Source organism: Hydractinia symbiolongicarpus, chromosome 1 (genome assembly GCF_029227915.1).
Source record: "Hydractinia symbiolongicarpus strain clone_291-10 chromosome 1, HSymV2.1, whole genome shotgun sequence".
Classification (NCBI taxonomy): domain Eukaryota; kingdom Metazoa; phylum Cnidaria; class Hydrozoa; order Anthoathecata; family Hydractiniidae; genus Hydractinia; species Hydractinia symbiolongicarpus.
The window spans coordinates 31,037,723-31,055,133 of NC_079875.1; the positions used below are offsets into that span (position 1 = coordinate 31,037,723).

Genomic DNA, 17,411 nt, shown 5'->3' on the forward strand with positions numbered 1-17,411 from the left:
TCTGCCAAGGCTCGGACCGTGTTTAAACCGAAGACCTTCCACATCACTCTATCACAAAGCCCACAGTTGATTAGATACTGGTGTCAGTTCTATAAAATAAATGCCAGTGATGAAAGGCAGAGCGCAGCTCTTGCATTTTCTTTATCACATGTTCCAGAACTTTGGTTAAATCTTCTTAAAGTGGGACTGTTTGGGGTTTTCTCAGATTATCTGTCTGTTGTGCTTAGCCTGTAAGTAGTATCTGCAAAAAATATTGCTTCCACTTCTTCCAAAAAACTAACAACCTGCCAACTCATTCTGCTTCCTCATCTTTACCTTTATTAAACAAGTAGAACTGCAATAATTGTGCTGCTCGTTTGATCAGGTAATAAAGATTTCCCTTCAAACCAGCATTCATGTCATTCCTGCTGATTTTTCTGTAGTCGATGGAACTTGCCAGACAGTCAAAATTCCGCCAATTGGACATGTCATGACTATCCTTGTGTTCATGTAACACATCTTTACTTTAAAGTGGTTATAACAATGAGCTATTCGCCTCATGTACCTGTCTTACAGCCCTCGACACCCCAAACACTTTGTCCTTCTTCCCTTTCAATTGCCAAAAAAATCGCGATGCGATGTGCATGACTTGTCAGTTCGACATATCTTCCCAATACTGTTGTTTCTACCTGTCTTACAGCCCTCGATACCCCAAACACTTTGTCCTTCTTCCCTTTCAATTGCCAGAAAAATCGAGATGCGATGTGCATGACTTTTCAGTTCGACATATCTTCCCAATACTGTTGTTTCTAAATTTTGCAACAGTTCTGTCCAAAAAAAACAAGATTATAGTTTTCATGCTCCTCCACTTCAAGTAATGACAGTGGAACAGACCATTTGTCATTGCAGCGCATTTCTTTTAATGTCTGAAGTAATTTTCCGTAATAACATTAACATCACGATGGCTGCAGCGAGACGAAGGTTTGTCTTTTTTGTTATCTTGTTTACTTTGGAAGAATCATTTGCTGATTGTTCTTTGTTAAACAATACAATGTCTTTTTTTCGGATTGTTGAATCATTGGCAATTTTAATGCATACGTTTTTGTTGTTGGGATGTTTCTTTTTAAATGTCTACTCAATTTTTATCTCATTTTCAAACATAATGGGCCTAATCGTTTGGGCCTTTTTGATTCGCCCTGTTTCCTCTGAAATAAGGGAAAACTAAAAAGAATATTTTAATATTAACACCTTTTTAAAAAAGCATCAGGAAAATTGGGTTCGTTCCTAATTCTGTGCAGTCTTGGCAACAGCCTGGCTTGCTTGCATCCAAGTAATCACAGATTTTGGGAGTTCAAAATCTTTTTAAATAAAAGTACTTACAGCTACAGTACTGTGAAAAGGTTTGTTAACATCGTGGTTCGTGTTTATTTCATGTTACGCACGAACCACGATAGCCCACGATACGTATTTTTTTAAAAATCGTGGACCTCACGATCATGTTTCGTGGACTACACGAACGAAAATTAAATATTACATCGTGACTTCTATTGTAAAACAACAAAGACCGTATTAGTTTATCAATTAAATTAAAAACCGACGGCAAAAAAATAAATTAACATTTTTTTGTTTTAATTCGTTGTTATAAGGCTAGCTATATAAAAGATTTTAATCCTTCGTGAATCAAGCGCCGTCCATAGCGTATTAAATAAAACTGTAAAATTTTAAATAATTCTTTCACAAATTTATTTCTATTTTTTTTTAAAAAACGCATCTCGGTTCTAAATAAATGTTATAAAGGTTGTTTCATTTTAGTGTTACTCATCGTCACAAGCATGGTATATACAATCAAGCGACTTTATTTCATGAATTTAAATTTTAAGGTCAAATGAAAAAAAATTTATACGACTATACGTTCTTATAACAATACGGAAGTTTTTACGCAGAATATCCACTTCTTTTCCCATGGTTGCGCTTCAAAAAATATGAAAGTCAAGATACTTGTTCTTACGGTTTTTAAACATATATACCTTACTGTCGCTAACGCTTTATTACTTGGTGAAACAGGTCTAATATTATCTGGCGATTTCTGGTTATTATACATTTTTTTTAAAAGAGCGAGGTTAGTATTTTTTTTACACTTTCTTTTTCCACGCCAGGGCTTCAACCCTGGGGGCGAGTTGATTTTTTTAAAGTTTTTTATAAGAGTTTTTTCGTAACCCTTTCTCAGCCTTAAATTTCCTTATTTGTTTTCTTCCAAAATATTAAAATTTTTAAATAGATTGTTAAAATTATACTATTAAAAATCTGTTCGTAAAAAGTAAAATAATAGATTCAGAAATAAAGTCGCATTGAACTGCTGATCACGTTCTTATGAACTATTTTTTTATAACAACAAAATACCTGCATCAGGTTTTACGTTCATAAAAAGTCCACGTGGCTTCTGTTATTGAATAATTAATTATTAATGATGTGAAGTTTCGAAGCATTTTCTGTACAAATAAAATAGACAAAAATGACCTTTTGATCATTAAAAAAATGTTTGAAAATAATATTTTTTTCATGAATTTTAGACTCATTATTGCGCGGGATTTTACGCTCAGCATGTTCTTATAAACTAATTTTTATTAAGAAATAATGTGTCTAATTTTACGTTCATAAAAAGTTCACGTAGCTTCTGTTATTGAATAATTAATTATTAATTATGTGAAGTTTTAAAGCATTTTCTGCACCAATAGAATTAGAAATAAAATCGCGTTGAAGGGTGCTAAAGAAATCAAAGTTTTTATGTTTTCAGACTTCGAAGGTTTATAAAGATTGTCAAGTGCAATTTTTGTAAGAATATATATTTTTTTTAAAAAGCGTATAAAATACAATAGTAGTTATAATATTAAAAAACTAAAAGAAATATTAATTTTTTTTGTTCATTCGTCTTCCGAACTCGTTAATGGCATCCTTGCAAAATTATTTGTAAAATACATGTATATTTGATTTATAACGAAGTTCTCATCAGAGTGAATAATTAAAAAGATCTTACTTTTGTGTTTAGGGTCGTTATTTTGTTGAAAACGATGTCTATCAGGGTAAACTCTTTGAATAAATGGCAGCAATCCTTTTTGTAAAATTTCATCAGCATAGAATTCTTTTCTCATTATTCCAGTGAATAATAAGATATCCGTAGGCCCCCTTTTTGATATACCCGCCCATACATGTATTTTGTAAGGATGTTTTGCAGTGGGTTTTAAGTTTGGAAGACGGCCTTTTTTACGGAAACATATTTTTCCGTGATTATCCATCATTATGGTTGATTCATCGGTGAAGATTACGTCTTCGAACTGCTCATTGGTCCGAAGAAGTTTCTGACAAAACTCCAGTCTTAACACTTGATTCGGTACACGCACCAACTGGCAATAGCGGGGACCAGTTAGGGTCCAGCCTATTTTTTGTCTTGCTTGTCGAATGCATGATGACGAGACGTCAAGCTGAAATTCACTTTTAACAAGTTTTTGAACATCTACAAATATATAAAAAAATATAATTATATTATTTATGTAAAAAATGAGAAAACGTTAAACTTCTCCATATGCAAATATTTCGTACTAAGGGTAATAAAACGCTAAAAAATATTTAAAGCTCACCAACTGAAGTTAGTTCATCGTTGTTTTCATAGCATTTGTCAATAAAATTATGATGATCTAATGTAAGTTTTCTTTTTCGACCACTCTTTCGTTTTGGCGCTAGCGATTTCGTTTCATTAAATCTTTGAACAATTTTTGATATTGTTTGCCGTGAAATCTTTTTGCCATCTTCCTCTTCAATAATTTTGCTAATCTGCGTATAGGTCATTCTTTTTTGTTTAAGATTTATTATTCGCTGTCTGAAATATTTTGGAAGCACCATGTCTTGATTTGTAAATTGTATAAATGGTTTCGCCAAACAGAGCATCCATATTTAACTTTTTTTTTTCAAAGAGAAACTAATTGCTCACCTGACTTTTAAAGACGCCGACAAAATTAGAGAAAGATACATCGGCAAAATAGATAAGACATAAAAGAAAGAAAAACTCGATGACCAAATACGCTTTTAAAATCTACTTTAATTTAATGACTGTTAAATATTTTGCATATATTTTCGGTTCAACGTTTTCTTGAACAGAGTTCTTTTGGCAAAAAAATATCGGCAAAACAATGAGATGTGTTTGAGACGGGCGTTATTAAAGTTTTAAAAACTGAAATTAAATTATGGTCAGACAAATTTAACTTTTCTTTACAAAATAACATTTCGTACAAAACATTTATTTGCGTCCGTTCGTTAAACTCAATAAAACAAATTACCGACGCTTTTGAAAAGAAAAAAAATTAAATCTATATAAATCGTGGAGCTCGCGAAAAAGATCGTGGGACACACGATCCTTCGTGGAGATAATTATATTAGCGTGGTGGCCACGATAGAATGTTTGAATATTTCTTATACACGAAGACCACGATTTTATCGTGGTTCGTGTGCACCACGCTCGTTACACGAACACGATGTTAACAAACCTTTTCACAGTACTGTAAGTGTAAATTTGAAACACGGATCTTTTTTCCCTTAACTCTTTAAATTATTTCTTTTACTTTTTTTATAAATTAGCAAAATTATTTTTTACGACGAATATGTAGTCAATTAACAAAAGTGTTGCGAAATATTCTTTTTTACATTATATGCAAATAAGTGTTAATAAGTTACTGGAGCTCAATATTTATATTGAAAACCTATTTTATATAGAGAACATTATGGCACATACCTTTCAATTTTGGAAATTATTGCACCATTATTTAGAACTGGTTATTGGTCCGTGGAAAAATCTACGGGTTCCCTTATCCTGCATTTTGTGTGGTTGGCTACTGCGCTACTATTTTGGGCAGAGACTGTTATTAGATAGAGCTATTATTGGTGGTAATTCTTTAAACAACGCAGTTTTGGAAGTGGTCAACTATTATCTTTTTTTGTGGTGTCTATGGTTCTTCTTATTCTTATTCTTCGTTACTAATATATTGTCAAAAAGGACAAAAAAAGACCGTTTAAAGCGGTAGTAATGTCCACCTGTCAGCTTTCTTAACGGCAGTCTCTTTTAATTGTTACTTGTAAATCATGGTTTAATTTTTTTTTCACGACCATTACTTTCCTAATTATTTTTCCTTAAATTTCATCACTTTCAGGATCAAACAATAGACTTAGTCATGTCACCAAAATCTCTACCTTTGATTGGGCTATTTTTCGTGAGGTACCGCTTTTTAGCAAATAGTGAAGAGGGGTAGCAGAGACAGACGCTAACGTTTCTCTTTCAAGCTATATGCAAAATTAAAAATAATTTAAGAATAAAGGATTGTTTTTTTTTCTTGTTTTTTTTTGTCTATAAAAATGAGTATATTTTGTGTAAAAAAATTAATAGAACAAGTATCACAGTGGTGGACTGTACCTGTGAAAGAAGTTACATTGTCTAATGTTAATTCCGTCATGTGGTCACAATAGTTTTGATGCCAGCACCGTTACAACTATTATCCCAGACTAACTTTGATGATTCAGTATCTTTTTAAGTTCTAGTCAAAAGAAAAAAAAATAATTGGCACAATTTATACATGAAAAGGTGTTAAAGAAGTGTCAATGTTTAGGGTCAAACACTAAAATAAATAAATTTTCTTAATGTGAAATTACATTGTTTACTTTGGGAAAGCATGTACTTAGTTGTATTTCCATCACGTGACAAGTAGCTATTAACTTGTTTAGCTTCTTCACCTGATGTCTGGAGAACATGATTTGGAATCATGTTATTGACATAGCATTGTAACGTAGAAATCAAACTGAAAATTAAAAAATCTGTATGTATCTGACCTGACAAGACATCTGGTGTAGTTTCGCCAGGCATTACTGAGACTGGGAGTTTCATTTGATCGGAGATAAACGAGTCGTGTAAATTAAGCTATAGCCAGTATTTATAAGTATTAACAATTGCAAATTATCACCCGCAGCACATTCGTATCTCTTAATTTATTTCTGTTAAGGTTTTCTTTGGTACATTTCCCAAAGTTTAATTCGGATCAAGACTCATTTTTTGTGCACAATGATCGAACTTTATCGCATATTTTAACGAGTTGAAATGCCACAAAGCAAATTAAAATACCTCTTTTTTCTCCTTAACTAGGTTGAAAGTCATACATTTTAGCCATATGTTATACTGTTTACTCTTCCGTACAAACAAGACAACATTAATAAGGAAATCCTAAAAGTGCATTAACAAGGACAAATACTTCTTCACTAACAGTTGGGCATACGATTGTTTCTCGCATTACTTGGCAAGATACTCATTTCTAATGATGTTCTGGTCCAGGAGGGCTGCCAAGTCATCCGTTTTCATAGCTTTCATGATATTTTGAATGTTTAAAACTTCACTAGATGTGGTACTGGCATCTAATCTCCCTCCATCAACTGACGTCAACTGACAGGTATCGAAAAATGCGTTTCTTGAATACACTTTTCCGTGGCCATACATGTAGACTGTTTGATGTGTTTTTTATTTTAATTTCTCCAACTTTTTCCTCATTTTTGTGTCTTCTCATTACATGCCGAGGAATTTGATAGTACCAAGACATGCAAAAAATGCAACAATGTATTTTTCTGTCATCTTTAAGACGATATAAAACGAATGTTTACCTTATATTTGAACTTTATTTTTAAACAGGAAATTTGTTCCAAGTTGACTATTGTATATATAAAAATTAGCTACTTATTTTTCTTTCGTAAACTAAAATTATACAATGATTAAGCCCTGTGAATTTTTAGTAATTATCAAATAAAATTTGTATTTTTATGTGTAAGTGGATTCTCACAACAACGGTTTAACCATATCTCTATGAGTCTCCAGATTCTGCTTTGCTTCAAGGTTACATTGAACCTACAACTTAATTATTATCATATAGCATTTTTTGATATGCTTAATATGAGCAAGTACTCAAATTAAATAAACAAGTCTCATGCAAAATTTCAGCTGATCCTTCCAGTACATCATTTTTGACTTCAGCTTGTTAGAAAATGGTCGAAACTTAAGTACGAGACCAGTTTTTTAGGTATATACCGACAGCATCAGTAAAAATCAGGATTTTGACGTTAGCCTTGTTCCCAAACTGAAATTAAGTCAAATAGGATAAATTCTAAATCAAAAAATTAAAAAAAAGTGTTTAGATAGAATATTTGGAGAGATATCACATTTCACTCTAGTTTTCAAAGCATAGCCAATAAAACAAATACACAATCAGCGCGTACTTTTTAACTTTTGTTTACCTAAAAGGTGCAAAGGAAACAAAATGAAAGGTAAAATAAATCATTACCTGGTTTACCAATCAATTCTTTTTTCCTTTTTGTTTCAGGTTTCTTGCCTAAAAATGAGAAGCTAATAATAGGCATCCACACTACAATGATAACACTAAATAAATAGTTAACTGTTTACCTTGTGGTGTGCTACTAGTCATAGGTAGCTGGAGATTAACTTCTTCTTCAACAGACCATGATAAACAAAACAAACAAAATACATATTTCAATACTTATTTAGAAGGTCAGGACTTTCTGAAAGTAGTGCTAAAAAGGAGGCGCTTATTTTATTGTTTTAAGTAGGGTACTTTCTTCTAAAACTTTATACATACATTTAATCTTTTTTAGATACATACCCACATCCTGAATTGTTTCGTTAAGGATGTTTGCTATCGATTATCTTAACTCTTCTGTATCGCTTGATTGGTCACTTTCGAAATCAAAATTCGGGATATTATTTTCCCTGTTATCTTGTTTTTTTATTTTTTGAAATAACCGCGCCTTTGTCTTCAGTCTTTCAGGGATTTCATTCTCTGATTCAGTCTCATCTGATGTTTCTGCTGCGGATGAAGATGAAGTCTGTTCGTAGTCATCGCCTTCATCAGTGCTGTACTCATCTTGACTTAAGGCCGCAGAATGAATATCTGACGGCCAATCTGGGTTAACCTATTAAAAAACTAAAAAAGTTTTAGTGAAATTACCTTTCCTTAAATAGAAACTGATTTAGTAAAGGAACATTGCTTTTAGTTTAATCTCTATAACGCGAAACAGTGGATTTAAACGAGAGCACAGAAATTGGGTTATATAACCCAATTTCTGTATATTGGGTTATATAACCCAATTTCTATATAAAATATAAACTATTAAAATAAAATTTTGGTATATATTTTAGTATATCATTTTAGTCTGACTGCAAACAATTTCCGAAAAGGATCAAATAAAATACCTGAACAGTTTCGAATGAAGGTTCAATACCACTATCTATAACGTCTCCTGGGCATTAAACAAGTCTGTTTTCTTCATTATCTGTCTGTCTTTCCTGTAAAGAGAAAGAAAAATGTTATCATACATTTTTTATTACAGCGCTAGCTGAAGAGATTATTTCGATTATAAGTAACATTGCACAAGAAAGAATATGCTGAATTAATAACCACCTAAGAAGTGCAATCACTTTGATAGAACAATTAGGAACAAATAAAAAGAAGAACAGTATATACCGAAGGTAACGAATAGAAAGACTGGACAAATTCTTCAGAAGTATCTGATAATACGTTAGTCTAAGATCAAATATACTAACATTATAAATAATTTATTTCAAACAAAATAAAATTTCAATTGATTTTAGGAGCACTGGAGTAACGGGAGTATCACATTCAACTTCACTATTCCATTGATATTCAGCGTTTAAACAAAAATACACAGTAGTACCTTTATTGAAAATATACCATCACTTAACCAAAAAAATTTTTACAACAAAATTAAAGATTTGATATTTGACACGGCAAATCGATGAGAAAACGAAAACAATTTAAAAAGAAAAGAACGATTACGTTACCTCTGCGCTGGCGTTATTCACAATGCATACATCATCTATGCTTAACCTTTTGACATTTCAAGATGAAACCGCTCTTTTAATATAAAATAGCAATCAAACAAATGGTGCCCCCAAATATACGTTTTTACAACATTAACAAAAATCTCAAAAAAATCTTAGCAAACGCAAATTTATAAGAACTCAAAAAGATATCAGGAAAAAAGGACAGCAAAGAAATCGAAAAAACAAATTTTATCAGAATCTGAGAAGGAAGTGTCAAGTGGTGAAAGGCAGATTAGAAGAAAAAAAAGTTAAAGGCTTTGAAGAGACAAAATAAATCTAAAAAATTAACACAAGAAGTAACAAGACCGGATGGCTCTAAAGCTAAAAGAAGGGTCACCAAATATGTCGAAAAGGAAGAGGACGATGAGGTGGAACCTCTGAAGATAATCACAACAGGTGATTAATTGATAAAATGACATTATTCCAAATATGATGCCCCCAATGAATCTGTGTATATAGTGTATATATTTATGTTGTGACCCTTTCCTTGTCTTTCTGACAACTTTACTGAGAATGGTGTTTTAATCAAAGCACTCCTACTTCACATATCTTTGTTCTTGTGGCCTTCTCATTGTAAACTCTGGTATATTTGTACTGGTTTGTGTTTACTACCGCTTGTTTCTTGTTTAGTCAAGCCGTAAAAAACCGTTTGCTTTTTTTCCTTTGAGTCAATGCTTTTCCTTTTTACCTTGTTTCTTCTTTTCCGTTTGAATATGTAACATTTCTCAGTTACGAGGTGTGTTTGCGTCTTGTTTATTCAAATAAAATTGGTTGAATTTACTCTACATGTGAGCATCCTAAGTCTTTTCCTTTAAGTTTATTCTACATTCACACTTTTCTTTGCCGTGTTTTGAATTCTTCTAGTCTTTGTTTTACTTTTTAGTCAACTGACAATATAAATCCCTAAACACTAATTTTTACTTTTCCAATTATTTAAAAGGAATTTGTTCTCGTGCTGGCATTTTTTTCATTAGATTATCTTTGACAAACTTCCTTTTTCGATTTCTAAACCATGATTTTTAAATATACTTTGTATGTGAGATCTGGTAGAGTAAAAAAATTCCGACAAGCTTGCATACTTCCGCTCCGTCAAATAATCCACCTTTACTTTTTATCAATGCTTGTCCATTGTTAAACAAAAATGACTTCCTAGCGTGAAAAATAACGTTCTTATATTTGTTGTTAATATTTTTGTGCGTCTCTAATCGATTCAATGTGTAAGTTTTCCTTCATGGATTGATAGAAATGCGTGTTCTCTTTAACTGGCTCGTATACAAGTGTAAGGTCAAAACCGCTGCATGACAGTGCGTTTTCGTAAATGCTTTTTGCCTAACTAAACTCTTGAATTTTTTCGTTAGTCATCCTTAGCAGTTGATTTATGATCGTTGGAGGATTGTTTGATTTAGCATTTATGTATAGGCATGTCAAACGTAACGTTCAGAAACTCGGTTGTCGTAAGGTAAGGTTTTCAAGTTATGGACCATTCGGATTGTTTATAAAAGCAAGTCTGTCGTCTCTGTAAAGGCCCACCTGATTTTTGTCTATTAACTTATAAAGTTTATCCAGCAGGTATAGACCAACAAGCTAGCACACCTCCGCACTGTGAACCCTGCAATGCTCTTTTAATATTGCTTTGCAATTCTTTATCTTGCCTATTCAATTCAAATGGATAAGTTGGTTGATTATTTCCAAGACATATCTCGGCCTTAACTAAGTTGGGGAAATCTTTCTGACAGAACTCTGCAATCCCCAAATTGTTACATAGTCTTTCTTTCATTAAAGCTTAGTAATACATTATGCAAATACATACCAATTTTAGAAATATCTTTTAACGTGCTAATAGGCTTTCAAACGCTATATATGAAAATGTGGCATAATTAGGTATTTTAGATACCTACTAATAATTAGCCTGCTTATTTTCTTTAGGTGCAGTCTTTATTTTCAGACTTCCTATTTCAAGATTCATTGCTTTGGAATAACTTTTTAGCATTCAAATCCATCTGTTAAGGGCAAATGCCTTCTTTGGAGGCTTATTGCAGTTGTTTATGATAACAAAACTTTCCTTAAAAAGCATTTTTTGTTTAAACAGATAAACACTTTCTTGCTTTTGCTTGCACTTAAATTTCTGAAAGCAAATGAGTGTAGTTTTTGTTACTGTCGTTTTTGAACCAGTCACTTAAATCAAAATCATACTATTCATATGCTTTGTAATCTGCTACCTTGTTGACTAACTGATGATCATAACCACCTGATAAGAACTGTTTCCTGCAACATTGCATTCACAAAATCTGTTTCTAACGTTGTAGCTTTTAAGAGCGAAAGTTCGTTTACAACATGAAAAAGAATGTCAGAGGAGAATGACAATTCTTCAATGCCTTGTAGATCTGATAAAACATTGTTAAGGGCACATAAGACATTGAAACTTTCCCGCTCTTGAAAGTGTATGTTGATATTTTTTCCATTTTATTGTCTTTATGCCAATTACCTCCTTGGAAAAAGGAAGAAGTGTGTTCCTTGGTATGAGCATATTCTTTAGAGGAGCAAAACCTCTAGAAATTAAATTTTAAGTTTTAACTGGTCGAGTTTATCATTGTGCGTGCACTTTGTAATTTTCATTCTTATTACTGAAGTTAAGTATTTCATACTACTGATAGGTGGGTTGGTGTATGGTGGTTTTAATTTTATTTGATTTCAACAATCTAAAATATCTTACTTATTACTATTTTACAGTAAACTTTGGTTTTGTATTTTTGTAATAAATCAACCTTGTGATGTTCTAAATAAGTTGGAAATGTAGATGATTTAGCTGTTTTGAATGATATAGTAGGTCCCTCTCCCAAGCCACTGTTCCTTATAAGAAATGAGGAAAGTTTTTGTTCTCTAAAAAGGCCATGCCTTCTTTAAACCTTCCTTCGTATGCAGAAGAATTTTGTGATTATTCCTTCATATTCATCAGGATTCCATGACGCAACACTTCGTATTTCTCAACACTTCCCTTCATCATTAAAAATGCAATCTGTCCTTTCTCGCCATCTATACCGTTTTTGATCTTGGTATATGGTCTCTGTTGTACGTTCCCCCAAAATAAACTACATTCATCTTGAGTGGTAACACTTTTGTCTTGCTCCATCCAACATTGAAAGCTTCTCGCGGACAACGAACGCAATCGGTCTTTACGTTTGTGGGGTTACGAAAAAGTAAAAAAACAAAAAGTCTCAAAAAGTAAAAAAACAAGAGATAAAATCACTCTACCACTTGAATCAGTTACTTGAGTCTGACCAAGTTACACTCCTAGGTATTCAAATTGACAATATATTAAACTTCAATCAACATATAAACAACTTGTACTCGAAGGCAAATTTGACCAAGTTACACTCCTAGGTATTCAAATTGACAATATATTAAACTTCAATCAACATATAAACAACTTGTACTCGAAGGCAAATTTTAAACTTCATGCATTACGAAGACTACGACCTTATTTATCGCAACCAAAAGCAAAAATACTCAGCTCAAGCTTTATACAGAGTCAATTTAACTATGCACCCCTTATTTGGATGTTCTGCAGTAAAACTGCATATAGTAAAATAGAGCGAGTACATTATAAAACATTGAAGGTTGTATACGATATAGTGAAAGCTGACTATATTGACATTTTAGAAAAATACAAGGACAAATCCATCCACCAACGCCACTTAAAAACTTTAGCAATAGAGGTGTTTAAAAGCATTAAGAATCTGAACCCTGAATTCATGTGGTGCTTATTTAGTTTTAACACATACCAATGTGAGCATAGCCTCCGGAGAGGCCCTTCTTTGACTTTACCTAAAGCTAAAACCACTACCTATGGTACAAATTCCATCTTGTATCAAAGTTGTTGGATATGGAATAATCTTCCCCGTGAAATTAAAAATAGTTCAACCATTGAAGAGTTCACGGTTAAATTAGCCTGCCAGGATTCTATTTTATGTAATTGTAAAATATGTAAAAAAAAAATTGATGAAAAAAAAAAGTGTAAAATGTGAATTGTAAACTTTAATTTATCTTTGCCCAAAATGTTTTTTTTCATTATTATTATTATTATTATTATTACTATTATTATTATTATTATTATTATTATTATTATTATTATTATTATTATTATTATTATTATTATTATTATTATTATTATTATTATTATTATTATTATTATTATTATTATTATTATTATTATTATTATTATTATTATTATTATTATTATTATTATAATAATAATTATTATTATTATTATTATTATTATTATTATTATTATTATTATTATTTGTTACGTTAGTTGGTTTTTATTAGCGAAAGCTATCTTCTAAATTTGACCAACGTTAAATAAAGAAACATACATACATAAATCAATCAAAATCGCAGTCTAATATTAGCACCTCTGAGCAAGTAAGTCCATTTCTTCAACTGTCCTTGACATCGACTGTACAATCTTTAATAGATAACTTTTTGGAGAGCGAAGAATTGTCAGTTGTCAACTCGTACTTCTGTCACTACTGCAATATTTACCAAACTGCAACAGTTAAAGAAGAGGTCGCAGAGTTCAGTTCAATTTTGGTTCTGCAATTAAAATGCTTTGCCTATAACAAAGGTCTTGTGTCTAAGGTTAGTTCTCCTGTCAAATCTTACCCGAGCACTGTTTCTGTACCTATCACCATAGACAGTGAATTCTCTTGCCGCAAGCACTACAACTTAAGGGTTGTAATTAACCACTCAGGAAATTTGAACAAGGGCTATTATACACTGTTGCTTATAACCAAATGCATGATAAGTGGTTTTATTGCAACGACAGAGCAGTGGTCTCTTGCAAACAAGGCTTGCAAAATGGTGTACAACCTTCATCCTTTTCCTTGAAATGCTTAGGTAAATTACAATCAACACCACAACTTCTGGTTTATGTCAGCAAGGGGGTTTGACTATTCTACTCGACTTATTACCCTAGTCAAAAAAAAATAAATAAACAAACAAAGCACTGTCTTATATTTGGAGAGTGACAACTCCACTTCTTACCCCAGTCACACAAGATTGTCCAGAGTAGGACAGATGAAAAGGTATGGATGAAAGAAATGTCTAGTTCTTGCTGAAGACTGTTTGCAGACCTCTTTTGTGGTGACTCAACTAGACATTTGGGTACCTTGGTTCAGGAATATGAGTCGAAACCTTTGTACCCTTTACAGAAGTCCTGTCCTACTCTCTCTGTCTGTTTGTTTGTTCAGTTTTTGTGCCAATCATCTCCTTGGAAAAAGGAAGAATTGTGTTCTTTTATATGAGCATATTCTTTTGAGGAAACAAAAACTCTAGAATTTAAGTGTGAAGACTTAACTGGTCGAGTTTATCATTGTGCGCGCCCTTTGTAATTTTCATTCTTCTCATAAGTAATTCGGCAAAACTCTTACCAGTTGTAGTGTAAGGAGTTATTCGGTATGTGAACAAAAAATCGATTCAGTTTCACGTTAAGCAGACTTTAACACGTGAGACTTAAAGTTTTAAATAGCTTGTTCTACCAATCCATTTGTCTGGTTCCATTCATTCGAAGAAATTCTTTGAATTCTTTAGTAATAAATGCCGACGGACCCTTATCTGAAAGACAAATTTCCGGTAATCCATGGCTAGGAAACACTGAAGAAAATTTACCATTTTAAATATTTTGAATTGCCCCTAACAATGATGTCGATGTTAGTTTTCTGGATTTGCAATAAATTTTTTACACTGAATCTTCAGCCACAATTTACTTGCAAAATATTAGCAGGTTACCTGCAGGTAGTACAAAAGGTTTGCTCAATTAACACAAAAATGTTCAATAAATCAAACTCTACAGTTGAGAACCCCTTCTGTTTGAAAGGATTAAGTTGATTTAACTATTACTTTTATTCACATGATCAGGACTTTGTCTCAAAATTTTGTAACATTGACAAGGTCCCTATATTTCGGCTCTCAAGGTTGAAACGAAAGACATCAGCTGGCTTTCCGTTACTACTATCTAAAAAAAGCCTTTAGTTCTTTATTGCTAGTTCTATAGCCTCATACATTACATAACTTTATAGTGGTGGTCCTACGCCATTCTCGCTACTCCCTTTCTTCTTCAGAAACGATTTTCTCGTCATTTTCCACATCTCCAACTTCTTCCTCCTCATCTAAACTGTCGTCTTTAATAGCTTTTCGACTATTTTAAAAGGTTGATGGTCGTAACAAGCAATTGCAATGACTTTCTCATCACTTGATTTATCTTCTAAATCTTGTGGTTCGGCGGTGGTTTGTTGTTTTGGTTGCATAGTTGTTTTCATCAGCATTGGACAAAAGTCGTTGCATTTCTTTAACAGTTAACAATGCAGTCTTTTTACTTTTGGTCCATCTCGAATAGTGAATACCGACACATTAGCATCGATATTTTTTAGTTGTGGAGCTTCTTGCTGCCTGATTGTGCAGGTTACGTAGAAGAACTTAACACCACTATTTATGTTGTGAACTCAACCTTTTTGTCATATATTTACTGTTGTATTTGTTATTTCTGACGATTTTATCATTTGCAAGTTCAAAAGCGTGATTCATCAATTGCTTTCATTACTAAACAATCTTGTTTCCTATGTTACAAAGAAATCTGCACTTCTGCTCACATTCTTGGTGCTTGTAAAACTGCTTTTTCCCAGGGAAGATATACCTTCAGACACCATTCTGTACTTACCCACTTAGTAGAAACTTTGAAAAAGTTGATTTTTAAACTTCCTTCTGAACCTTCTAAAAAATGCCACAAAATAACCTTCGAATATGCGTCCACAATTACTAGGAGCATCTTTCCCATGAAATGTCTCTCTCCCACGAATGGATCAGCGCACGGTTTGTCTAAAACAAAATGTTTTGCAATGGTATTTTAAGAATAATTACACTTTCAAAATTCCATGCATGAATATTTTGTTCCGTTTAGAAAATGGAAAATTTAACTAACAGTCTGGAATAATAAAATAGCTATAGATATACCATGCTCATGAAGACATTCATGCTCATGAAGACATTCTTGATATCCATCTTGACCTTTTGGAGATCTGTATCGTAAAACCCATCTTGGCTTCTCATGTTTGTAAAAAGATTGTCTCTAGCACATTCTGAGGCTCTTTTACCACCATGACCATCAAAGACTTCTAAAAAAGTGGTTCTTTTGGCTTCTTTTTGCAATTATAACTGAAGTCTTGTCTTCTATGTATCTCCGCATACCTTGATTTATTTCTCACCTTGCTCTTTACCGATAAAATGCATGACTTTCATGCTCAATTATTGGTCCACCTCATCTCAGTAAGGGTGGTTTAGTCTCATCTCTTAGACATTCTCATCCTTGACTGATGACTCTATTCCTTAAATCTGCGAAAGACTTTGTTCGCCAAGTCTCTTTGGTTAGTGTATTAAAATTTTTACACCTATTGATTATGCGTGCAATCGAACCCACCCGCAAACAAATTAAATAAGGATTTTTGATGATCCATATAGTTTAAGACAAAAATTCAGGAATTGATGCTCTGAAGATGGAGTTTACTTCTATATTAAGAATTTTTTTAAAATATTAACTCATTTTTGAGTATACAAGCAGTATTTATGAAGATTAGTATTGATGAGGGGTCACGACAAGATTTCTCACTAGCAGTATTTATGAAGATTAGTATTGATGAGGAGTCACGACAAGATTTCTCACTAAAAAGAACAAGTGCAATAATTTATGTACTAATATAAGATGAATAACAATATGAATTGCACAATTACAAGGTCAGAATAGAAGAAACCAAGTAAAAGTTAGCAACGTGCTAGAATTATTGTCCTAGGACTCAATTAAATTTTCTGTTTTTTACTGATAACTCGCAAATTATAATGTAACTGCACTCATATTCATGTGATTACTACTACAAAAAATTTCTATGATCAACTCTGCATTCTTTTTTGACAATAGACTCTCTCATTTCAAGGGATAATTTTAACCTGTTAGATACAAAAAGAATTATTGCTCAGGAACTTTTCACTTCCCCCAGCAGGATAAATGCTAAACTCTTCATCAATTACAAATTTTATTGGATATTCCTTGACTTGGTGATTATCAAGTTTTGAGGTGCCTGCAATAAGGTCATTTTCAATATCAAAATTGCTGCGTGATTTTTGTTTTCATATCATTGATCTAATACATGTTTATAGATACCGTAGACTCTTGTAAGTAATACTTCGTAAAAGTTTTTTTGAAAAAAGTCTAATAGGGTGAATCTTCAGCCATAATTTACTTGCAAAATATTAGCAGGTTACCTGCAGGTAGTACAAAAGGTTTGCTCAATTAACAACAAAATGTTCAATAAATCAAACTCTACAGTTGAGAACCCCTTCTGTTTGAAAGGATTAAGTTGATTTAACTATTACTTTTAATCACATCATCAGGACTTACAGATTTAACAGACATGAAAACCTTTGGTTTCATAGTAACTGCCAC

The 17,411-nt window shown here is 32.5% G+C and overlaps 2 protein-coding genes across 2 annotated transcripts in view; both read right to left on the bottom strand.

The window, feature by feature from the left end:
• LOC130630112 (uncharacterized) overlaps positions 1-17,411 on the bottom strand; it is a 34,082-nt gene that overhangs the window by 900 nt on the left and 15,771 nt on the right. The gene's annotated exons all lie outside the window — the stretch shown is intronic.
• On the bottom strand, positions 2,901-5,181 carry LOC130630079 (uncharacterized). The gene is made up of 2 exons (XM_057443478.1): positions 3,615-5,181; positions 2,901-3,490 (listed from the first exon to the last, which is right to left on the bottom strand). Exons 1-2 carry the CDS (start codon positions 3,919-3,921, stop codon positions 2,901-2,903), a joined length of 897 nt encoding a protein of 298 aa, XP_057299461.1. The 5' UTR covers positions 3,922-5,181.

What these genes read in the sequence shown, in the direction of transcription:
- LOC130630079 (XM_057443478.1), bottom strand. Translation starts at nt 3,921, where the DNA reads ATGCTCTGTTTGGCGAAACCATTTATACAATTTACAAATCAAGACATG. An exon ending in CGATGAACTAACTTCAGTTG is followed by an intron (nt 3,491 to 3,614) that starts GTGAGCTTTAAA and finishes ATATATTTGTAG; the next exon opens with ATGTTCAAAAACTTGTTAAA.